This window comes from Coptis chinensis, chromosome 7 (genome assembly GCF_015680905.1).
Source record: "Coptis chinensis isolate HL-2020 chromosome 7, ASM1568090v1, whole genome shotgun sequence".
NCBI classification, from domain to species: Eukaryota; Viridiplantae; Streptophyta; class Magnoliopsida; order Ranunculales; family Ranunculaceae; genus Coptis; species Coptis chinensis.
Window position 1 is genome coordinate 81332024 of NC_141462.1, and position 26406 is coordinate 81358429.

Consider the following 26406-nt stretch of genomic DNA (forward strand, 5'->3'; position numbering starts at 1 on the left):
CTTCTCAAAAACCAAACCCCCACCAAATCCACCAACTTACATCACCAAAACCCACGAAAATTTAAAAAAATTTGTGAACTGTCGCGCCACCACCGCGCCACCACCACTATTTGCTTCAGTCGGTCGATTCAATTTCCAACACCACATCCCATTTAAACCCCCACTACATTCCAAACACTAAAATGGCTCAACAATGTTGAATTTTGCCGAAGCAAGCTTTTACTGGCGACCACTTCGCGCCGTTTTACGGTGATGAAATGACCAGTAGAGACTGGAATAGCTTGTGGTACTGGACTGAAGCCTTTTACCATGAAGACTTAGTTCGACGGTTTTACAACACGAAGGAGGTGGAGGGGACTAGAATTTTTGTTATGGTGGCGAAGAGGAGGAAGGAGGTAACTACTGGGTTGTTGGCTGAGATTCTAGGCATTCCGCCTAGAATCCATCTGGATGTCATGTTGCAGGAGTCCCAATATAATGGGGTAGAACCATTGATGAACGTGACAGTTACCAAAGGGAACTACAATGCGAGATCGCATTGTGTTCACCAGTCATCCCTCAGAACCAACCAGCTGGCTGCAGCTCAATAGATTGGTCGGAACGTCCTGGGGAAGGAGAAGGTCAGCGACATTGGTCTGAACTGCCTCCACATTTTATGGATACTCCGGGAGCAGAAATACGAAGTTTCAGATCTTGGAGTTTTGCTTAGCATGATTAGGGGAGTAGGGAAGTCTGTTGCACCTCTCCCCGTGGTTGATAACCAAGATCATGCTGAAGTTGAGAGCAGCTTCCAGCGCGTCGATAGGTCTTACATCACCGCACCAAAATCCTCGCATTTATAAGGAGGTGTGTCCAACGAGTTTGGCGGTTGCCCGAGGATAGGATAGAGGACGAGGAGGATGGTGGAAATGAGAATGCGAGGGAGGATGGGGAAATGAGAATGCCGAGGAGGATGAGGAGGAATTGACTTGTTTTGATCGCGCGGATGCCCGAGCGGTGTTGGTCAGATGCAGAACGCATGGCCGTAATTCATCGTGGCATGCGTTCACTCAACACTATTTGTGAAGACCTCCGGACTCGATAGGCTACTATCCATCATAACCGAGATCCGTACCCAAAAGAGGACGGCGGTGGGAACGGATGAGGGCGAGCTAGAAGAAGGTCGCGCCGATTCGGCCGACATGCTTGCACGATTCCCACCTTACGGGGATTCTCCTTCTGAGGACACACCATCGAGGCACGAGCGTCGTCGCCGAAAGACGAATGGTGCTGGCCCATCGGGGGCTCAGGAGCCATCTCCGGACCGTGTGCCCTCCACTACCAGTACCGGAGTGGTTAGGGATAGTATCGTTTGATGTTTCTATTTTTATTTGTAGTTTCATTATTGCCATTTATTTTAATGTAAGTTTTATTTCCATAATTTGAATTTTGTAGTGAAATGTACTTCGAATGAAAATTTTAATAAAATGAGGTTATTTTCATTGTGCGTGGTTGTTTAATATTGATCCCACCTTCCCAAATTGTTTGGGGGTGGTGTTATCTATTCCAGCATGATTTTTATATGACCCTCGTGTTAGAATTTATTGCGGAGTCAAGGTGAAAATATGGCCGTTTAGGCATATCTATGAATAAGTATCATGGTAGGATGAAATATCGATTAAATAGGTAGATTCTATCATAAATTCAACCTAAAAGATACTAGGTTTGTTTTAGAATCAAGAAAATGAGTTGTTTCGTTTTTGGGTTTGGAAATCTTGGTATTTCGAAACCGCCGTAAAACCTTTTGGCAACTTCGATCCGTTTTAGTAACTTAAAACCTATATAAACTTCATACATTCTACACTCACAACTCACACTACACCTAACCTCCATCACTCACCTTTCACTCCCACGATTCCAACGTTTCGTCTCAATTTCCAAGTTTCAAGACACCTCCTCGGCCTTGCTTCAAGAGGAGCGACTCTTTCTTTTACAATTTTTTCAGATTTTTTGTCGAAAGACTTCAATTGCTTCAAGGTGACCAGCTCAAACACTGGAATTCCAAAATCTTGGTAGCATCGCCTAAGCAGAGGCGACTTCAGCGCCGACTTTAGTGGACCGAAAAATTCAGTTTTTTGCGGGGGTGTTCCGGATCATTCGCAGCTATTTCAGAGCATAATTTTGAGATGACATCTCCTACATTGATCTTGGAACAGTCTTTTCGAAGATTTGTTCCAAAGCACTACTTACGGTGCTTGGTTTTGGAAGCGATCACATATGTAAGGCCGGGAACCGCTTATGGTAAGACGATGCACTTTATTCTCCAACACTAGCATCTTATTTTTACGATAACTGCATTTTCTTTGAAAGACCGGATAGAGAACAAGTGTTCTCCATCAACATTGATAATGAACCAATGGAAATTACCGTGTTCTTGCTAGCATTTGTTCTTGGACTTCCTATGCCCATTTGAAATACAAGATCCATGGTGCTATTGGGTAGATAATATGTATGTCTACACTTATGAGTTTTTGCATGAGTCCTATGGGGGGCATTTTCGATATCGAGGACCAAAGGGACTATAACGTCGCCTTTGGTAGCCTTTGTCCATGAACATAGGAACTGTTATGTTTTGGATCATGCTAAACATTTTAGGGAATGGCATTTTTCTTACGTTAATGATGCCACTTGCGCCTTCTTCCTTGCTTTTAGCCACGGGACGTATGTGTCATGACCTTCCCGAACCTTGATGTCTAGTTTAGCTCGATCCCATAGCATGAGGCATAAGTACCTTCTTATGCCCGTTCTGATTTCCCGTGATTATGCTATGTTTCTTTCCTGTTTTTGTACACGTTTCACGGATTGGATTACGGTCGACATTAATCGCGCACCACCCATCAATAGTATTATTCGATCTTTCCGTGCAATGACTTGGCAAAGGGTGGAGGATACAACCTCATCAGGTTGCACCCTACACCCGTCGCACTAATGACTCTTAATAGGTTAGCAATAATAGATGATAAATGGCGGGAAGCCCGGCAAATTATCATGGCATGGCAGACTTAAAGGAACCTCACTTCTTTATGGAAGAAGAGGATGAGGAAGATGACGAGTAATTTGGAGTGGAGGAAAGTTTCGGTTCAGGTTAGTGTCCGCTTATGTCCCAAGCAATTTAATTATGTTAACCCCATAATGGGTGGAACTCTTATAGAGTTGAGTCGGGTTTTTATTCCCTATATTAGTGCGTTTCTAACCTTGTTTTGCGGATGTTCCTAAATTTCACGTGATTCAATGGTATTTTTCCTACCCTCTTTATTTAAAATGCTTTGAGGACAAAGCATGTTTCTTGTTTGGGGGGCATAGAAACACGTGTAATTAAGGCATCTGTTAGGATATAGATAGAGATAATATGCATTTGTTTTCTAGTTAAAATTTCAAAATTCAAAAAATATAAATAAATAAGTTCATGCTATACACTTAGGAATATTGGTATTGTTTTCCTTCTCTATGCTCTTAATAATCTAGAAGTCTCAATGAGATTTTGCATTAGAATAATTTTAGAAACTTAGGTTAATATATAGGTAATAATCTTTGCATCTATCTATAAATATATTACATGAGTATCGATGATTGTTAGTAGTAAGTTTTCAAATCTAGGCTAGAGTACTTATTCTACAAATCCTGTGAGAATATAGCCTAAAGCCTTATATGAGAGAAACATTTGAGAAATGACACAAAGAGAAGTAAAATCCGGATAGAGAAATCACACGCCCACTTACTTGATCACTATGTCATATCCTAAGCGAGAATTTAGGCCCCCTTTGGATCGATATAGCCAGAAATTCAAACCTATGAATTATTTTCCGCTAGTAAGCCTCGAGGCCTTTCTTTAGCCTTTCATAAACCACAAATCCTTTACCCTGTTACAAAACAAAACAAAATAAAAAATTCAACCTACCCAATTTAGATAAGTCTGAAAATAGAATGAGGAAGAAAGAAGAAGAGAAAAACTTGTTTAAACAAAAGTTAGTTAATTGCTTCAGAAAATAAAGAAAAGAAGTTTTCATCCAAAGAAAAGAAAAATAAAAATAGAAATAAAATAAAAACTCCAAAAATAGAATAAAAGGGAGTCAAAAGCCAAAGAAAAGAAAAAGAAAAAGAAAAAAAATATGGCTAAGGATGGAAACAAAGTATAGAAGCAAAAGAAAATAACAAGGTTTTCTCTAAGTTACATAATATGAAGACTCTATTATCTCAGACTTGTCCTTTTTGAATATCCATTTCTTTCCTTCTTAAACCATCTCCTAATTCCTGCAACACCTAATAAAGACCTCTAGCTCAATTAGGAATAGGTTAGTGTGATAGTAATGGCAGATGTGTTTGATCGACTCCGGTTTCCTTGTTGTCATTGAGATTGTAAGGTAAAGTGTGCCCACTGCACACTGGAGTAACGAAACTTGAGTGGAAAAATTAGAGTGTTGTATCTTGACTATTATTGTGAGAACCTACTTGGGGACGCTATTCCGAAGTTTCGTAAAACTAACCCCGCTAGGCATTTCATAGTATTACTCATAGTATTTATATTTGTATCATAGATGATTGATTATTATGCATATATTAGCTTAGGTTTCGACTTGATTACTCTATATGCATTGCTAGTGAGAGGTATAGTTAATTTAGAGCATGAATACGGAAACAATAGTTTTATTTCTTAGTCGTTGTAGTATAGATGAAGTTTTGAGTACCTTCATTTGGAAAACTCTCACGAGGCTATAACTTCGTCCACTAGGAATTTCTAGTGGTTTAAGGCATTGTTGCATATATGGTCAATGCAATCGCACTTCAATAAACGGGAGAGAGTAGTTAGAACTCCATTTTTGGTCACTTATTCTAATTTCTCATCTTTGCTTGAGGACAAGTAAAATGCCGTTTGGGGGTGGTTTGATAAGAGCCCAAAACTGTAGTTTTAACCCTGTAACAGTCATACTTTTATACCAATTATGTGAGTAATAATTAAGAGTTAACACTGATTACGTGTTTTTATGCATTTCAGGCTTCAAAGTCCATTATGTGTAGAAATGTGCCACTTTAGCGAGATAAAGGAGCAAAGGTCGGTTATTAAGGAGTTCCGTGACAAAAGGCCAAGATTCAAGAAGACAAAGCCTTTCTAAAGCCCGATCAAAAGCTGAAAAGTCGGACGGGGTAAACAAAGATACAAGTCGATTAAGAACTTCCGAAGGCCGTATCTTTGGACTCAGATCTCGGAATGGGGCCTACCTTATGTCAAAACGACTGGCTCGGAAAGAGCTTTCCAATGGTCCAAGCCTTGACCCAATAAGAGGAGCAGAAGTGGATGAAAAGTCTATTGAAGCCAACTACAGCTGAAGAGGCCTTTTTGGACTGAAAGAATTGGATTTTGGGCCTGATTCTCTGGCCCAAAATGCACGGTTTTTGGATCTGAATGTATAAAAACCAAAGCTTCACTCTTTGTTAATGGTAGATAGGGTAGATAGTTAATGGTAGCTAGTTAGACCTAAAAATTTATAAAATTCTAGATCTAGTTTTCAGTAGATTAATTAAGTTTAGTTCCATTTCAATTCTTGTTTTAGATTTAAGTCTAGAATCATTATTCTTAATTAGTTTGATTAATAAATTAGCTAGTTTGTAAATTTCGATTCTTGTCATTTACAATTGTGTAGATCTAATTTCCCTTATTACGTAGATAGCTAGACTTAAATTAGTTAGATTATTAATTTAGTATTTGAATCATTGTTTTATTATTCATTAGATTAATAAAATAGTGTTCTCCATAAGTTAGTTTCATTTCCATTAATTGTTTAATTTCAATTCGCAGATTTAAGTAATTGTCATTATTAGTTTAATTCAAATTATTGCATTAGTAGTTTTGAATTGGGTTTAAACAAGCAAAGTTTCAATCTTTATATCATGTCTTGTTTGAATTCCATTGGGAATGATAGCGTGATGATTCTCGGCTAAACCTCCATTGAGGGGGTTGAGAAGCCTTGATGAAAGCTTGATTCCGATTATCGTAGAGTCGTCGTAATTTCCTTTCCACTCTAGAAACGATTAGTTCACCATGAGAATGGGTTTAATCGTTCATATACTAGTTATAAATTGGTAGAAATGCTATGTGTAATTAGGGATTAGGAGTAACCATATTGTCTCATGGGAAGATTCAATTCGGATTAGTTAAGATTCGATGGATTAGTAGGATTAAGTCGAAGTTAAGGTGGAATCAATCCCCTCTAACTCCTTATCATATAATCAACATAGCATTCCCATAGTTGTTCTAATAGTCGACTAGTTGCATCTTGTGGGTAATTACATCGTAGTCTAGTTGCCACTTCGTAAATCTCTCATTAGACTTTAGAGTTAAGAATACTTATACGTAGAGAACACAGCATGCGGAAGGACTAGGAGTGGAACGAATCACTCTACTCCACTATATCTCATAGGATTGAGAGTAGAAATCTTTGATAAAATATAGGCACATAATCTAGTTTTAGTTTACTTACATTTTGAGTTTCATTGTTCATTTCATAGGTAAACTATTCAATTTTATTGTTTATCATTAGACATCTAGTTGAGCCATACGCTAAATATAGAGCGAAACCACTATTTTCCCAGAAATTAGCCATGCTAACCAGGGATACAAACTTTGAGGAGATTAGTAACGTTTTCAAAAATCTAACGATAAACCTTCCTTTTCTCGAAGCTATTAAAAAGCTACCTAACCACGCTAAGTTTTTGAAGGAATTGTGCACTACTAGGCATAAGACCAACATACCTAAAGACGCCTTTCTAACTGAACAGTTTCCAACTTTATCAGAAAATAATGGAATTGTTAAGTACAAGGACCCTGGTCGTCCTACTGTAAAATGCACCTTAGGAGAATCCTACACGACGACCGCTTTATTAGACCTGGGGGCGAGTGTTAACTTACTCCCGTTTTATTTGTATAAATAAATAGGCCTACAGGAAATGCAACCTACAAAAATGACGTTGCAATTAGCGGACAGGTCTATAAAGTATCCTAAGGGTGTAGTGGAAAACGTGCTTGTTAAGGTTCAGGATTTCTATTATCCTGCATATTTTGTTATCCTCGATACAGAAGTCGCTAACGACTCTGTACCGATCATCTTAGGGCGTCCCTTCTTGGCAACTGCCAACGCGCTTATAAATTGCCGCGATGGTAAGATGTCCTTATCTTTTGGCCATCTTTCTATTGAGGTAAATATTTTTAAAATGATGAAACAGTTACCAGAATCGTCTATAGATGGAGAGGTTAGCATGATCGAGAGCTTAGCTCAAGATTATTTTAACAACACGTTTCCCGAAAACCATATGTATAAATTCCTTTCTTTTAGAACTTCAGATTTTGTAAATGACTCCTACTTAGAGGAAGTCAACACCATCCTTGAGTCCACACCAATTGTAGACCCTTCGGTTGCTCCATATACTGAGTATGAAGACTTGTTACCTAAGCAAGTATTCATTACGCAAGATGAGGACCCTAACGAAACATCTATTGACATTCCTTCCACCCCGGTGCTTAAACCTTTTCCCCTTGGAGTTAAAATATATTCAACTTGATCTGGATGGTAGTCATCCGGTAATTATATCTTCTCTGTTATCTAAGGATGAAGAGACACGTTTAATCAGGGTGATTAGGGAACATCGGTTTGCGATTGGTTAGTCTCTAGCCGACATTAAGGGAATTGACCCTAATGTTTGCACTCATCGTATCCATTTAGAGGATAACGCGAAGACTTCTCGCGAACCTCAGCGTCACTTGAACCCCGCCATGAAAGAGGTGGTTAGGGGAAGAAGTCTTACGACACTCGATCGCGGTATCATATACCCAATCTCCGATAGCGAATGGGTAAGCCCCATTCATGTAGTTCCTAAGAAATCGGGGGTTACCATGGTGCGTAACGCTTAAGGGTGACTATGTTTTCACACAAGGTCCTATGAAATGGAAAATCTATATTGATTCTGACGTTTAAATGCTATGACACTAAAGGATCACTTTCCTTTACCTTTTTTATAAATCGGATGCTTTCGAATGTCTAGTCGGGTCATGCTTTTATTGTTTTACGGATGGCTACTCTTGCTATTTTCAGATTATTATTGATATTGATGACCAAGAAAAGACTACATTCACGCGTGTCCCTTTGGAACGTATGCTATAAACAAATGCCTTTTGGCCTTTGTAATGCTCCTAGTACCTTCCAATGGTGTATGCTTCATATATTTAGTGACATGGTAGGCTTTTATAGAAGTTTTCATGGATGATTTTTCTATCTATGGAGACTCCTTCACAGATTGCTTGTCTAAACTTTGTCTAAGGTTTTGAGACGGTGTGAAGAAAGAGCCTGGATTTTAAATTGGGAAAAGTGTCATTTCATGGTGAAAAAGGGCATAGTACTAGGTCACATTGTATCTAGTGATGGCATCGAAGTAGGTACGACCAAACTAGATAAGATAGCGACTCTACCTATACCACAGACTGTTCGTGATATAAGAGCCTTTCTAGGCCATGCAGGTTTTTATAGGCGCTTTATTAAAGATTTCTCAAAGATAGCTAAGCCTTTAACTAATCTGCTTTTAAAGGATGTCATCTTTGATTTTAATTTTAACTGTAAGTAGGCTTTTGAAACTTTAAAAGCCGCCCTAACCTCTGCACCAATTATACAGCCTCCCAATTGGTCTAAACATTTCGAACTCATGTGTGATGCTAGTGATTATGCAGTTGGTGCTGTCTTGGGACATAAACTAGATAATAAGTTCACTGTTATTTATTATGCTAGTAAAACCTTAAACGATGCTCAACGGAATTATACAACTACTGAAAAAGAATTATTAGCTGTCATTTATGCTTTAGATAAGTTTCGTCCTTATTTGGTTGGTTCTAAAACTTTAGTTTACACGGACCATGCAGCCCTTAGGTACCTTCTTGCAAAGAAGGATGCTAAGCGAGATTAATCCGATGGATTCTTCTCCTCCGCAAGAGTTCACATTAGAAATAAAAAGGACAAAAAGAGAAAAAACGTAGTTGCCGACCACTTATCTAGACTTACAAACGGCGATGATAGTGATTCTAAGTCCATCTGGGACTCTTTTCCGATGAGCATCGTATGCTATTTTTTCAAAGACACCTTGGTATCCGACATAGTAAATTATTTAGCGGCTGATGTTATTCCTTATAATTAGTCAAGAAATGAACATAAGAAGTTCTTGCCGGAAGTTAAGTTATACTCTTGGGATGAGCCCTACCTTTTAAGTATTATTGCGGATCAGATTATTCGTCGTTGTATTCCCCGGTGGGAATATAATGAAGTTCTATCATTCTGCCATGACAAAAGAGTGTGGTGGCCATTTTAGTGGAATGAAAACAGTCGCTAAAGTTCTTCAATGTGGATTTTATTGGCCTACCCTTTTTTAAGGATGCCCAAGTGCATTGCAAGGCGTGTATTTGTTGCCAACAACTTGGGCTTAATCCACGGCGTAATATGATGCCATTAAACCCAATCATGATAGTAGAAATTTTGACGCGTTTGGGGCATTGATTTCATGGGTCCCTTCCCTATTTCCCACGGTTTCATTTATATTCTAGTTGCCGTGGACTACGGTCTAAATGGATAAAGGTCATGGCTTGGCCGTGAGCAATGACCATAAGATAGTTGTATTTTTATTAAAGGAGTATATTTTTGTCGTTTTGGCATTCCTAAAGCCATCATTAGTGATGGTGGAACACATTTTGCAATAGAGTTGTTACATCTCTAGTGAAAAGAATGGAGTTACACACAAGGTAGCAACTCCTTATCATCCACAAACTAGCGGACAAGTAGAAGTTTCTAATAGGGAAATCAAAAAGATTTTAGAAACAATGTAAATCCCGATAGGAAAGATCGGTCGCGTCTCATCGGATGCCCTATGGGCGATAGGACGGCTTTCAAAACTCTTATAGGTATGTCTCCCCTTTAGACTTGTATTTGGGAAACCTTGTCATTTGCGGATTGAATTAGAGCACCGCGGCTCGTGGGCTATAAAAGCCTTAACTTCAATATTGATGAGGCGGGTGTCAAACGCAAGTTGCAATTGAATGAGGTTGAGGAAAACCGTGGCGATTCTTACGATCTGTGAAGATTATAAAGCTAACATGAAACATGTTCATGATAAGCAAATCTTGCGCCAAAGAGTTTGTGGTCGGTCAAAGGTCTTGCTTTTACAACTCCCCGTCTACATATTTTCCTGTGGAAACTAAAGACCCGTTGGTGCGGTCCTTTTCGTTATCAAGTCACCCCTTACGGGCAATCACCTTGGTAAATCCCAAGGACAACAGTACCTTTCAAGTTAATGGTCAACGGTTAAAACATTTTCAATAACTTTTGCCCCCGATGTAGGGAAGTCCTTTTTACAGGGACCGCCTATGAGGGGATCGATCTTTGTCATTTGGTGTACTTCCTTTCACTTCCATATAGTGGTAAGTGCACCATTCAGGTAACCGGGCCCTCCCTATGGAGTGTGTGTATAACGCCCGTATTTAAAATACGTATTTATTTATTTATTTATTTATTAATTTAATTATTTATTTAAAATTTGCTAGATTGGATTTGGGACATGTGGGTCTGATTTCTGGGCCCGAGTCTGTGTTGGGCATTGTTCTAGAGAATAGGGTTTTTAGAGAATAAAAAAATAATAAAAATGGAGGCGGCTTGTTTGCTCGAGCGTTGGAGCGCGACGACTCGGACTCGGAGGAATTCGTGGAACTTGGGATTAAGGTGAGTAGCTATTTTGCTATTTCACCGAATTTATGATTTTCGTGTATCGGTGTATACTGTCTAATGTTTATGTTTTTTTTTTATATCTCGCTTCATTATATTGTTTTATTGATTCATATCATTTGTTAAAACTCTATTGAAAACTATTGTGTTGTTAAAACTTCGAACTCGGAAATTTGGGATTTGAACTTTGGAACTTCGGAAGTCGCCAATGGCGGCGTCGTCGCGAGTCCAACAAGAAGAAATCGCCCGATTTTTATTTGAACATTTATGATTTTATTTACTGTGTTGTGGGGTTGGGTTATTAAGTGAGTTTAGTATCGATTTTTATTGAACTGTTGTAGCTCTCTTCAAGCTCTGAACAGGCGCTAATGGCGTCGTCTAGAAAAAAAAAGGGGAACGAAATCCTATTAATTTGGTTGAACTCTTTAGTTTTGATGTTGGTTGATGGTGTACGTGTGAAGTGTATTGAAGTTTGGTTTGGTCAATCGAAGCGACAAGCGTTAACGGCGTAACCCCCGAGATCGTTTTTTGGATTTTCTTGTTTGTTTTGTTAAAGTGTGGTTGGATTAAGGGGGTTATTGGTTGTGTGTGGAAATTTGTCGAGTGAAGGTTTTGTGGGGAGGTCTTTGTCGGAGGTGGTAGAAGCCATTAATGGTGGACGGTCTCAGATCTAGTTTTGGTCGAGATGTTGAATTCCAGAAATTTGAGGATTTCGTGTTTGTTAAAGTTGTGGGGTTTTTCATCCTCACCAATTTCGGTTGGTTTTTCTTGATGGTGACGATCGGAACTGGTGGTGGCCGATTTGGGTGGCTGCTGGAGGAAGAAGATGACCGGCTGGGCCTTGGGCCGGTTTAGATTAAGTTGGTTGGGCCAAAAACTAACTAGATTTCTTGGGCCAGTTTCATTAGTATGTTGGGCCAGTTTTGATTAAGTGTTGGGCCATTTTCAGTTTAGTCTTTGGGCCCATGATTAGTTTAGTTTGTTATGGGGCCAGTTTCATTTTAGTAGTTTGTGGGCCGAACCAATTAAGGTTTTGGGATAGTTTAAGTTTCATTTTCTGTTAGCTTGGGTCGAACCCAATTAGCTTTCTTTGGACCGGTTTTTCTGTTTTTGTTTTGGGCTTGGTCCATATGTTTTAAAGTGGGTCAGGTTGATTCACTAGGCCAGTGTAGACTTTTGGGGCCGGGTTTTAAGGTTTGCGCTTGGCCAGTTGGGTCCGAACCATTTCCTTAGTCATGAGCCATGCACCTTTGCCCTTAGCCATGAGCCATGGCTATGACTCTGAACTTGTTGAATATGGAAATGACAATTTGACTTTGACAATGACGTGTTGACTTTGACCGTTGACCATTGACTTTGACTGTTGACCGTTGACTGTGGAATGTTGACTTTTTCCAGATTTTCACATATTTGATTTTATGGACAATTGTAATAATAAAATATTGTCGAACATTATATAACGTTGTTTGTCATTATCTAATTAAGATTTGACGTGAGTAGTGTGTAAAACATATATATATTGGGCTTTGATTGTGGAGTGTGGACTGTTTAATTGTGCTACATTTCATGTTGTAAATTGTATGGATAAATCAAATGCTAAAATGCTGTGGAAGCTTGTATATATTTGGTTGTCATTATCTAATTAAGATTTGACGTTGATATTGTGGCATTTTATAATATGTTGTGATATATATATTAAATGCAATAGTTGTGGAGAAATAAATGTATAACCGCTCCATTATTTTATCGGTAAGATGCTAGTAGAGTATTTGTGGATATTTTACATGGGATGGTGGCGTAGTGCAATAATATATTGGCACGTGACAGAATGAAATGGTTATGAGATATATTGAGATATTTCTAAATATTGTGGCTTAGTGCAATAAAGTATTTGACCTGCACGTGATATAATGGAATTATTATGAGTCATAAATGTATGACATTTGAATAAATTACGTAATGAAAATCCTAGAACCTAGCTACCACAACTCATGTGATTTGCCCTGTGTGGGCGTGTGCAATTTGATTGGCCCTTCTGGCGTTTCAGTGAATTTGAATGGCCTTCGGGCGTAAGTAATGGATTGGCCCCTTCCGGCGTTTAATAAAAGCTGAATGGCCCTTCCGCCGTTTCAATAAAATTTGAATGGCCCTTCCGGGCGTTCAATAAAAAGTGAATGGCCCTTCTGGCGTAGCCAAATAGTGGCTTGATTATTCCGTTCGCAAAATAGAACAAGGCGCTAGCGATATTTTTATGCGAATAGTGGCGATACTTACATAATGGCTTCGTGTGAGGGTTACGGTGTCGTCATCATCCCGGGGTAGTAGTTACACGGAGTGGTTCATTATGTGAGGGGAGGCATGTTGATGTACATGTTCGGCGTTGGAAAGCAATTGTGGTAGCCATGGAAACTAGGTAAGACATAGATACGACGTGATTTTAGGGACACACAAAGAAAGCCTTAAATAAGATAATTATGGTAATATGTTGGTTATTGGTTTAGTTAGAACCTAAAGGCCTCGATGGAGGAACTACATGCCTTATTTATTATGCATTATAGTTTGTTGTGTGGTTAGTGGGAAGTTAAGGGGCCTCGGTGGAGGAACTACCTGCCTAAATTATTGTACTTAAGGATGTTGTATTAGTCGTTGAAAGTTAAACGCCTCGGTGGAGGAACTAACTGCCTTATGGATTGTGTATATATTTGTATAAGAATATGTTGTATTTTAGAGCTACTCACACCAGCATTTTTATAATGTCAACCCATTTGCATGTTTGTTTATCGAGTGTGTTCATTAAATGAACATAGTTGATAAGTCTTAATGAGTTTAGCATTGAAGAAGGTTGGTTGCTGCTTGAGGTTTGCGTTAGCGTTGCATTTCAGGATATGTTTTGTTTTCCTTTGAGGTGATATAGATTTTTGGTTGAGATAAGGTTATTTGCATTTTCATTTGTTAATTTTTGTAATGAAGAGGACTTTTGTTTAAGTTAAAATTTTTATTGGTTTTTAATTATCCGCATATTTAAACTGTTAATGGGTTTTTGGGAGTTGAGAGTGCGTCACACCTTAAAGATCGAAGAGTTGGGAACAAATAATGTTTTTCCGAATTCTGTCGAAATTCGGGGTGTGACAGTGTGGCTGTAAGTACCGGATCCTAAGTCCACGTTTCACATAATTCACGTTTTCCACTTTTGCATGTTTTTCGGTTTTGAGTCATGTTCCTCTATGGGGTGAATTATGTATTTATTGTTTTCATTTTTCTTATAATAAACTAATAAAAAAATTAAAAATTAAAAAAATTCTAAAATCATAGAAATAGCAATCCAACAAGTCTTGGGAATCGACTTTAAAGCGACCCGTTTAAAACAAATTTTGTGTTTAAAATTTGTTTGGGGGTGGGCGATCGGTTTTTCCATCGGATTGCTTTCGAACTTTTCATTTGTGTTGCTTAGGCCCATTAGTCGTAGTTCATTCGGGTTGATGTTATCTATAACTTAGATTTCCTTCGTTCGCATAACTTACATCACACACGCACTTCGAGACATTTTTCCACCTTCTTATATGTCACCCATGGTTGGAATTGAGTGTTTTATAGATCATTGGATTGGAAATTCTCTATTGATCATTTCCATAACTCATTAAGCCAAAAATCGGACCAAGATGAAGAGGCAAATTGAATTTGAAATTGCGCGAAATATCGAAAAAGTTCGGAATTCGAATTGGGCTTAGGCCCAAACCGCACGCGCTGCGTCGTGGCACATCGTCTCCTTCCTTCCAAAAGCAGAAGCGATCGTGTTTCCTTTTCCATCCCGCCATGCGGTTAACAAACTTTAAAGGAAAACCTAACAAAAAAAAAAAATAAAAAAAAAAAAAAAACCTATCTAGACCAGCCCATTGTTAACCACCGGCCCGAGTTCTCTCAAACAAATTTCCCACACCACCAAAAAAACAGGCACCAATTCAAGCTGCCACCGTACCCACCATCGCCACCACCATTGTTTTAGTGTGTTTTTCATCAAACTTCGCCTCCTCCGTCCTACAAAACCATTGTTTGTTTCAAAAACTTCAATGGCTTACAATGAAGAATTTTTGCGGAACAAGCATTTAGGCGGGACCATTTCACGCCATTCACGCGGCGGAGATGATTAGGAGGGATTGGAATGGACTGTGGTACTTTCGGTGAGGAGTTCTATCACTATGATTTTGTAGAAACGGTTTTATAAGAAGTGGGAATTGGAGGGATAGGATTTTCATTAAGGTAGTAGGAGGCGAGGAGGGAAAGAAGAGAGGCGGTTGTTGGTCGAGCTATTAGGCGTAGCGCGCTGGAAACAACCTAGAAGCCACCATTCAGGAATCGCGATTATCTTTGGAGTTCTGCTTTGATGAAAGATAATGTCGTGGAGGGTGAATACAATACTGAGTTCTCATTCGTCCGCCCGATCAAGTCGAGAACCAACGGTATTTGTAGCTTCGGTGGATTGGTAGGAACGTCCTCGGGGAAAGAAAAAGTCGGCGACATCGATCCGCAATGTGCGCGACGTTCTCGGATTTTGGAAGCGAATAAGTATAATTTCTGCATCCTCGAGTTAATTTTAAATGTGATTAGAGGAGTAGGATGAGAGCTAGCGCCCCTTCCGATTATTGATCACTAAGAGCATCTTTGTCTTTTAGAAATTTGTCGCAAAATCTGCTCCTATTAAGATCAAATTGCATTCTAATGCAAGTATTTATCTGGATTGCATCCAAGAGAGTTGGCCGTTATGCGAAGGAAATGTAGTTGAGTTGGAGGATGAATTGGAAGATATGACATGTCCGGATGAAGATGCATTAGATAGTTGTAGTTCTAATTTAGAACGCATACAAGTGTTGTTGCAAACTGGCTTGCGTTAGCCCGTTTATGAAATATTTGTGAAGATATACGAGATAGGCAGATTATAGTTGAAATAAACAAGCAAACCTTGCATCGAACTTTGAAATATTCGAGAAACATCGGGAAGATATCCGGTATAATACGGAGACAATGCACCCAGCCAAGAGGACCACTATATAGTACTAAAGGTTGGAGATGGAAGCCTGCGCTTGTTTAAAGTAAGAGATGTTACGACGCATGCCACCCTTGGAGGATTACGTTTTGGGGCAGTCGAGAGGCATGGCGTCGTCGCCGAAGGAGAGATGGCTCAAGCCATTCTTCATCCAGGACCAATCTCCATCTCGGGGTCCATCTTCATCACATGGCTAGGTGTTCACCATCGGTTTGTGTTCATTTGTTATTTCATTGTTTTATTGTTTTATTAGTTGGATTTTAATTCAGTAGTTAAATTTAAATATTAATTTGTTTGTTTTATGTTGTTTGGATTTTAAATTTTTTAATATAATTGGTTATTTTGAATTGTCGTGTTTTATCATTAATCCCACCTTCGAATTGTTTGGGGGTGGTAATATTTATACCGAGCATAATTCGTTATATGATCATCTTACGCAAAGTTGTCTTGGAGTAAAGGTTGAGAATTTGGCCCGATATCGGCATATCTATGATTATGTGTGGTGGTAGCATGAAATCTAGGAGAGTTTAGAAGTTACTATTCTAAATCCAAATTATAAAAGATACCGGGGTTGTTATAAAATAAAAAATATAGTTTGTTTCATTTTTTGGGTTTGGAAATTTTCTATTTTCGAAATTGCCTTAAACAATTTGGCAACTTGCCCGATTTGTTTTGGAAGCTCGAGAACCTATTTAAACTTCCTTCATTCTACACTCACAACCCACACTACACCCTACCATCATCTCTCACCTTTCACTCCAAGCTTTTCCTTCTTTTTTTCCTTGTAAACTTCGCCCGGCAAGATTTACGGCGCACTGCGCCCTAGACAATTGTCGAGAAATTTTACTCAGAGGAGCACCTGCGCCCAAGTTAAGCGACTTCGCGCCAAAACACTGTAAATCCAAAACACCCGGCGCTTTCGTGCCCCAAGTGGAGCACACTGCGCTACCGACCTCGTAAAAGCGAAAATTTCCAATTTTAGAGGGTTGTTCGAGGATTTTTGGAGTTGTTCCAAAGAGTAGTTGAGATGACATCTCCTATAGTCATACACGAATAGTCTTTCGAAGACATGTTGGGAACCGGAGACCTATGGACATTGGTTCCAAAAGCGAGGATCTACGAGTTAGGATGGCGCCATCTCTCTTGGTAAGTGATGATGATTCATATTCAAAGACAAATTTCTTGCTTATTTCTACGACCACGTTAGTTTCTATTGTAGTCAGGATGGAGAACAAGAATTCTCCGTCGTAGTCGATGACACGACACTAGAATTCAATAAATATGTGGTAGCTTTAGTTTCGGGATTACCAATAACTGATCCTATTCACACATGGGGATATATGACCGATAATGCATACTTTTATGATTATATATATTTCCATGAGTATTATGGGGGAGGGGTATTTCAAGTAATGGACCAGGGGCGATATAGCATTGCCCTTGGTAGCCTGTCCCTAAACATAGGCACCACCATGTTATTCATCCTGATGAATATTTTGGGGAATGGCGGTTAAACGCAAACAAGATCGCTAGTGACATTTTCCTCGCTTTAGGCGAGGGGCGTCGCCGATATGACATTCCCCGAAGTTTTAGTAAGCTAGTCTTAAGAGAGCCCAAAGCATGAGGCGTAAGTATCTTCTTATGCCTGTTTTGGTAAGCCGCATCATGCATAGTTGTTTACTTGTATTATGTGCCCAATTCACAGATTGGAAAAGGGTTGAAGTCATGAGACCCACCAATTGGGTGGTTCGCTCATTGCGAATTATGACTTGGCCGGGATGGCGGTCGCGACCTCATTTGGTCGCCTGTACATCCCATCGGACATAATAACACTTAACAAGGTTAGCATTAGTAGATGATAAATGGCGGCAAGCTTGGCAAGTTATAATGGCTGGCGGGGATCGCGAAGGAACCTCATCTCTTTAATGAGGAGGAGGATGCTTAAGCGGGAGATAAGGTAAGTTTTTAGTTTTGTTATGTCTGCTTATGTCCCAAGCAATTTAATTCTATTAACCCCATAACGGGTGGAACTCTTATAGAGTTGCGTCAGTTTTCCTTCATATATTAGTATGTTCTACCCTTGTTTTGCAGATGTTCCAGAATTTCACGCGTTTCCATGGTATTTTTCTACCCTCGTTATTTAAAATACTTTGAGGACAAAGCATGCATTTTTGTTTGGGGGGGATAGAAACACGTGTAATTAAGGCATCTGTTAGGATATAGATATGTATAATATGCATTTGTTTTCAAGTTAAAAATTTCAAAAATATAAATAAATAAGTTTATGCTATACACTTAGGAATATTGGTATTGTTTTCTTTTTTATGCTCTTAACAATCTAGAAGTCTCCGTAGCTTTTGCATCGAATAATTGTTAGAAACTTAGGTTAATATGTAGGTAATAATCTTTGCATCTATCTATAAATATATTACATGAGTATCTATGATTGTTAGTAGAAGTTCTGAAATCTAGGCTAGAGTACTTATTCTAAAAATCCTGTGAGAATATAGCTTAAAAAGCCTTATATGAAGCGAAACATTTGAGAAATGACACAAAGGAGAAGTAAAATCGGATAGATAAATCACACGTCCACTTGCTTGATCACTATGTCATATCCTAAGCGAGAATTTAGGCCCTCTTTGGATCGATATAGCCGTAAATTCAAACCTATGAATTATTTTCCGCTAATTAAGCCCCTCGAGCCTTTCCTTAACCTTCCATAAACCGCAAATCCTTTACCCTGTTACAAAAACAAAACAAAATAAAAAATTCAACTTACCCAATCTAGAATAAGTCTGATAATAGAATGAGTGCAGAAAGAAGAAGAGAAAACCCTGTGTAAACAAAAATTAGTTAGTTGCTTCAGGAAAAGAAAATAAGTTTCCATCCAAGGAAAAGAAAAAGAAAAATAGAAATAAATAAAAACTCCAAAAATAGAATAAAAGGGAGTCAAAAGCCAAAGAAAAGAAAAAGAAAAATATGGCTAAGGATGGAAACAAAGTGTAGAAGCAAAAGTAAATAACAAGGTTTTCTCTAGTTACATAATATGAAGATTCTATTATCTCAGACTTGTCCTTTTTGAATATCCATTTCCTTCCTTCTTAAACCATCTCCTAATCCCATGACACCTAATAAAGACCTCTAGCTCAATTGGGAATAGGTTAGTGTGATAGTAAGTGGCAGATGTGTTTGATCGACTCCGGCTTCCTTGTTTGTCATTGAGATTGTAAGGTAAAGTGTGCCCACTACACACTGGAGTAGCAAAACTTGAGCGGGAAAATTAGAGTGTCTGTATCTTTACTTATATGTGAGAACCTACTTAAGGTCGCTATTCCGAGTTCTCAGAAACGGACCTGCTATTGCATTTCATAGTATTACTCATTGTATATATGTTTATTGTAGATGATTGATTATTATGCATATATTAGCTTAGGTTTCGACTTGATTATTCTATATTCATTGCTAGTGAAATGTATAGTTAATTTAGAGCATGAATAAGGAAACAATAGTTTTATTTCTTAGTCGTTGTAGTATTGATGAAGCTTGTGAGTACCTTCACTGGAAAACTCTCACGAGGCTATAACTCGTCCACTAGGGAATTCCTAGTGGTTTAAGGCCTTGTTGCATATGGTCAATGCAATCGCACTCAAATAAACGAGATTAGTTAGAACTCCATTTTTGGTCACTTATTCTAATTTCTCATATTTGCTTGAGGACAAGCAAAATGCTGTTTGGGGGTGGTTTGATAAGAGCCCAAAACTGTAGTTTTAACCCCTTAATAATCATACTTTTAGACCAATTATGTGAGTAATAAATAAGAGTTAACACTGATTACGTGTTTTTTATGTATTTCAGGCAATAAAGTCAATTATGTGCATAAATGTGCTACTTTGGAGAGATAAAGGAGCAAGGATTGGTTGCTAAGAAGTTCTGTGATAAAGGCCAAGATTCAAGGAGACAAAGCCTTTCTAAAGCCCGGTAAAAGCTAAGAAGTCAAAGTCAACGTGGGCAGAAACAGCATACAAAGTCAGCAGAACTTCCGTAGGCCGTATCTTTGGACTCAGACCTCGGAATTGGGTCTACCTTACATCAAAATGACCGGCTCGGGAAGAGCTTTCTAATGCTCCAAGTCTTGACCCAATAAAAGGAGCAAAAGTGGACGAAAAGTCTGTTGAAGCCAAATCCAGCTGAAGAGCCCTTTTCAGACTAAAAGAATTGGGTTTTGGGCCCGATTTTCCGGCCCAAAACATGGCTCCAAGCCCATGCACGATTTTTGGATCTGAAGCATATAAAAACAAAAGCTTAGCTCTTTGTTAATGGTAGCTAATTAGACCTAAACTATATATAATTCTAGATCTAGTTTTAATGGTTTTTAATTAAGTTTAGTTTCAATTCAATTCTTGTTTTAGATTAAACTCTTAAATCATTGTTTTTCATCGATTAGATAAATAAAATAGTAGATTCTTGTTCATTTCGATTTTGTCATTTACAATTGTTTAGATCTAAATTCCTTTATTACTTGTTATTCATTTTCCAGTTATTACCTAAGATTTTAATTATTGTTTAGACAAATTGCATAAAGATAGAATTTTTATATGATGTCTAGTTTTAATTCAATGGGAAATGATAGTTGTATGAATCAAGGCTAAACCTCCATTAGAGGGGTTGAAGAAGCCTTGATGAAGCTTGATATTTGTTAAACTTAGAAATCGTCGTGATAATTAGGGATTAGAATGGGTTTAATCGCTCTGGAAACGATTAATTCACCATGAGAATGGGTTTAATCGCTCACATGCTAGTTACGAATTGGTAGAAAGGCCATGTATAATTAGGGATTAGAATTACTATTTTGATATGCGAAGCATTCAATTTGGATCACGACGAGTCTTTGTTAGTAGGATTAAGTCGAGTTAAGGTGGATTCAATTCCCTTTAATTCTTTATCTAGATTTAAACCCTTAACATTCTATCATTTCGTTATTCGTAACTTGTTAATTGAATTCACCTCGTAGTATAGAATTCCCCTAAAAAATCTCTCACTAGACTTATAATTGATTAGTTGACACGAAACCATCGCATGCTAAAGAACTAGGAGTGGAACGAACTTCCTACTCCACTATATCTTAATTTGATTGAGAGTAGAAAACTTTGATAAATTAGATATACGAAAATAGTTCTAGTTTTACTAGCGTTTAGAGTTCTCGTGAGCTTTAGTCATTGGTAAAACTACTCTTTTTACGTTTATCAGGCGTCATGGTTGAGTAGCTATGTTTTGTTTTTGGCTGAAGGTAAACTGTCAGAAGATAAAAATGAGGCTAGAAGGGTAAAAGTAGGAGCTGAAAGATATCTACTAATTAACGATTAGTTGTATCGGAAAAATCTAGGAGGTTCACATTTAAAATGTCTATCGGCGGCCGAGTCTATTCAAATTATTGTAGAGATGCATGAAAGGGAATGTGGAAATCACTCGGTGAGAAGATCGTTGGCAAGCAAAATAGCAAGGCAAGGATACTTCTGGCCACAAATGCGAAGAGATAGTCTTCGTTATGCGAAAAAGCGTATCCAGTGTCAGAAGCATGGACATGGCATTCATGTTCCTGCCGAAGAGTTACATTGTGTGTCAAACCCTTGGCCGTTTGCTTTATGGGGAATGGATATTATTGGTCCAATAGTACCTGGGAAGGGTAAGAAAAGGTTCATGATTGCGGTAACTGACTACTTCACTAAATGGGTAGAAGCTATTGCCTTGCAACATATCAAAGAATAGGATATCATCAATTTTCTTTTTGAAATAGTGGTTTGTTGATATGGGTTACCATAGGCTATCATATTGGATAATGGTCCTTAATTCATCAGTGGTAAAGTGAAAGAACTCTTGGAATCATACAAGATTAAGCACTTCACATCGGCACCTTACTATGCCCAGGGAAATGGGCAAGCTGAGGCAACAAATAAGACTATTATGGATAATATCAAAAAGAATCTGGAGGATAAGAAAAGCTTTTGGGTGGATGAACTAAACAATGTGTTATGGGCATATAGAGCGACTCAAGAGTGGCCACAAGAGAGTAAGCCATTCACTCTAGCTTATGGAATGGAAGCAAAGTTACTCAACCGAGATGGTAGTATCGACATCAAGGACAATGCTTGTAGAAAAAGGTCGAATGACCAAGAAATGCATACAGAGGTCCTAAATTTGGAAAAGAAGAGAGAACAAGCGAGAATTAAGCTTGATTCTTACCACAGATAGCTCAGAAAAGCATTCAATAAAAAAGTTAAAGGAGGAAGTTTCCAAGAAGGGGACCTAGTGTTAAAAGAGGTCACGCAAGCAACAAAAGAAAAGGGAGTTGGGAAGCTATCAGCAAATTGGGAAGGTCCTTACATTGTCCATAAGGTTGGAATGAATGGAGCATACTATTTGAAGAAAGCTGATGGAGAGTTACTACCAAAGCCTCAGAATGTCAATAATTTGAAGGTATTTTATCAATAATGTATTTTTCAATTTTATTGAGAAATGAGATATGTAGCAAGAATATTCAATTCAATAAAAATGTCCAAATTCATAAAGATATGATGTTATCATGTGTTAAAAAGTCCTGGTATCGAAAAAAATATTAGTTGGTATCAGGCATATTGTCAAAAATCGATATCGTAAAAGCGATTGGCGGATATTAGGCATAAAAAGTTTTGGTATCGATAGAAATGTTAATATCAGGCATATTGTCAAAAGTTTTGATATCAGAAACAGTGGCAGATATCAGGCATCAAAAGTCCTAGTATCGACAGAAATATTGGTATCATGTATATTGTTAAAAGTCCTGATATAAAAAACAGTGGCAGATATCAGGCATAAAAAGTCATAATATAGACATAAATGTTAGTATTAGGCATATTGTCAAAAGTCCTGATATCATAAACAATGGCAGATATCAGGCATAAAAAGTCATTGTATCGACAGAAATATTGGTATCAGGCATATTGTCAAAAGTCATGATATCAGAAACAGTGGCAGATATCAGGCATAAAAAGTCCTAGTATCGACAGAAATGTTGGTATTAAGCATATTGTCAAACAGTCCTAATATCAGAAACAGCGGCAGATATCAGGCATAAAAAGTCCTGGTACAAACAAACGTGTTGGTATCAGGCATATTGTCAAAAGTCCTGGTATTGACAGAAATGCTGATATCAGGCATAAGAAGTCCTGCTATCAACAGACGTGTTGGTATCAAGCATATCGTCAAAAGTACTGGTATAAAAAACAATAGCAGATACCAGGCACAAAAAGTCCTAATATCGACAGAAATATTAGTATCAGGCATATCGTCAAAAGCCCTGGTATCAAAAACAATGGCAGATACCAGGCACAAAAAGTCCTAATATCGACAGAAATGTTGGTATTAGGCATATCGTCAAAAGTCTTGGTATCAAAAACAATGACAGATACCATGCACAAAAAGTCCTAATATCGACAGAAATGTTGGTATTAGGCATATCGTCAAAAGCCCTGGTATAAAAAACAATGGTAGATACCAGGCACATAAAGTCCTAGTACCGATAGAAATGTTGGTATCAGGCATATGGCGATATCGACAGAGAGGTGGATATCAGCCAAGTTATTAAAATCAAATACACAGCAAACAAGCAAAAAGTTCTGATATACATTATATCTTCAAGGGATGATCCATTAAAGATCATTTAATGAGGAAGGTATGTGATTATGCTTTATTTTATTAATAATAAATACTAGCGATCTCTTTTTGGTGGAGGGTATCGAAAATTTGATTTTCTGATAATATATATAAGTATCATTAATACTCTCTTTTTGGTTGAGGGTATCGAAAATTTGATTTTATGATAATATATATAAGTATCATTGATACTCTCTTTTTGGTTGAGGGTATCGAAATTTTGATTTCCCGATAATATATATAAGGGTCATTGATACTCTCATTTTGGGTTGAGGGTATCGAAAATTTCATTCTCTTTTAATATAATCTACATATTCATAATACTCTTGTTTAGCTAGATAAAGGGTATCGTAAAATTAAAATATATATTTGTTTTCATTAAATATATAGATATAAATGGTATGCGGTAACAGTGGCAAAGTATATGGCAAAAATCCATGGGGATTCATAAATTTTAACAATCAAAAGTATATGGCAAAGATATTCAACCTGTTTGAATAATACAGAGTTAGAAGTAAAAAGTTTATAGCCTAAATGGGAGGAGTGTTGAGAAGGTCATCAACTGCTGCAAGATCAGCAGCAAGGTTTAAGCGCTGTCAGTAGCAAGGCAAGAGGTTGTGGTCACAGAGGCGCCAGGATTAGAAGGAATCGTAGCTTCTTCTTCATCATCGGAAATTAGTCCATATTCCTCGAGAAAAGCACCTGGAACATATGGTTTGAAAGATTCCAACAGATCGCCTAGAAGGTTTACAGCAGACATTACTTTGTTGTATTCAGCATTAGAAGCTTCAGAAGCCTCTTCATATTTCGCCTTTTTCCGAAGCAAAATCTTCAGTCATCTTGTTCACAAGTTCAACATGTTCAGCAACTTTCGGAGATAAAATCTTCTCAGCATTTTTAGATTGTAGCTTCATATCGCGTTGAAGTTGACTGATTTCCTTCTTTAGGCCACTATTTTCTCAGCTTACCCTATCAACTTCTGCTTGTTGAGAGGTCATTTTTTAAGATGACCGATCTCATAGTCTTGTTTATGGTGAAGATCAAACTGGGCCATGGCAATCACTTTCACCTAATGAAAATATCATAAATGGATAAATGTAAAGTAAAAAGCGAAGTCAGTATGAACTGGTAGAAGAAAAGATACACGTACCTTTTCCATATAATCACAATAGAGTGTGAGGCGTACGTTCTATGGGATCCACTTTGCAAATGGCGATTTTGTCTTTAGGGAGAATACAACTAGTGGACAGAGCGACACCCAACGCATCGTTAGCAGTGTTATCGAAAAGCGAGGCCATTAAAAGGATATCACTTCCATCAATATAAAGCGAAAAGAAGGTTTGAAGATATGACTTGGATCGGCCGAAGGTATAAAATCAAGGCTTTGACCAACAGCAAGTCCACTTTCACCCCAGGCAGTAGTTTTTCTTTTCTTAGAATGAACATGAGTATCTGGTAGAGGAATAGTTTGGGTTTGTTGAGAAGAAGTAGGAGGCTTATCCTTAGCAGCAGGGGCAGTATGCTTATCAGAAGTGGAAGAAGGGGCAGCTTGCTTATTGGCAAAAGGTGGTACCGATATGGGTTTGGTTGCTTTCTTTTTTCCTTTCTCAGATAAGTAGCGACCATCATTGGGGTTCATCAGCATTCAAGGTGCCAAATCTGTATACAATAAACGATGCTGATCAAATATATATTGTAAAATCGGATATTCATAAAAAGCAGGAACTTCTTTTTTAATTTGGGGAAAAAGATTTGGAGTCATGGTAAGATTGTTATCTAAATAATCAAAGAAAACTTGGGGAATATTAGGAGGCAGTTCATGCAAGGCGAAGGAGGATAAGAGAAAAAAAAAATCATCTACTGGATTTCCTGAAGGAGATTGAGTTGGAATTAGCGACTGACCCATTTTTTGAAGAGCCCAACTTTTGAGAACATAAAGAGGTTCACGATAATTTGAGATGTCAGGAAGAGGAATAGTGATTTTGGGGTTCCCTTCTCTATCAGCCCCAGTTCTGATATCAACATCTTCATCGGTCCCTTCTAAAAGCTTGAGTACTCTGTTCGAGTTCCCACGAGCTTTATCAAAATGAGGAAGAAGAACTGAAAAGATACAGAGAGGCTGAGGTCAGATGGGGATTCTGATATCTAAATATCGAAAACAAATCAAAATGAGGGTATACCTGAGGAGTTGAAGATTTGATATTTCAAAGGATGATTTGCTGGAGTATCGGCGCTTTCCCAATCACCCATAACAACGATAAGGTACTTGGTCCATTCCTTGTCGCTCTTATGGTTTTTACGAAGGATACCCCTAATATCTTTATGGGTATGTTTTTTGGGATAAAAATATCCGATAATCTTTTCACAAAATCTATAATGCATAAGGATATCGGATAGCCTGATTCGGTTAGCCTCATATATCTAGGAGAGGTGGTTATTGTAATAATTGCAGACAAACATTAACCTCCAGAAGTTACCCATACCCTGACCAGGGGAAATGTTCAGATGATTTAACACTTCACGATCGAGGTTGGATAGAGAAAATCTCAATCCAGCGGCAATTTAGCCAACAGTAACAATGATTCCTTCTCGGGTACCACTTTGACATTGGGTAAAACTCTGAGTACCAGCATAATGTTGTAAATAAAGGGATGAGGGAATCTAATAGGTGACTTGGACTAAAGCTAGATTGGGTCGTTTGATGAAAAAAAGGCTAAGTCCTTCGTTCCATCGACTGGTATCTTCAATAGTATCACGCTCAGACTCAGAGGCATTGGTTTCAAAAGAATGGCAAGGAATGCCTTCTACAATATAAGATAATTCCCAAAAAATCTGAGGTCGATAGGATTTAGTAGAAGTTGAGGCAAAATTTTGCCCTGGGCTTATCGT

At 38.1% G+C, this 26406-nt stretch overlaps 2 protein-coding genes across 2 annotated transcripts in view; both read left to right on the forward strand.

Annotated features, from left to right (window-relative positions):
- LOC147489275 (uncharacterized) overlaps positions 1-21192 on the forward strand; it is a 28318-nt gene extending 7126 nt beyond the window's left edge. Inside the window, exon 2 of the mRNA XM_086574603.1 lies at positions 21076-21192. Coding sequence (XP_086430729.1) covers positions 21076-21192 — 117 coding nt within the window. The remainder of the gene's footprint in view (positions 1-21075) is intronic.
- A 75-nt stretch (positions 21193-21267) lies between these two features.
- On the forward strand, positions 21268-22077 carry LOC147489276 (uncharacterized). The gene is made up of 2 exons (XM_086574604.1): positions 21268-21521; positions 21684-22077. The coding sequence occupies exons 1-2, from the start codon at positions 21268-21270 to the stop codon at positions 22075-22077; spliced, it is 648 nt and encodes a 215-aa protein (XP_086430730.1).
- The last annotated feature ends 4329 nt before the right edge of the window (positions 22078-26406 follow it).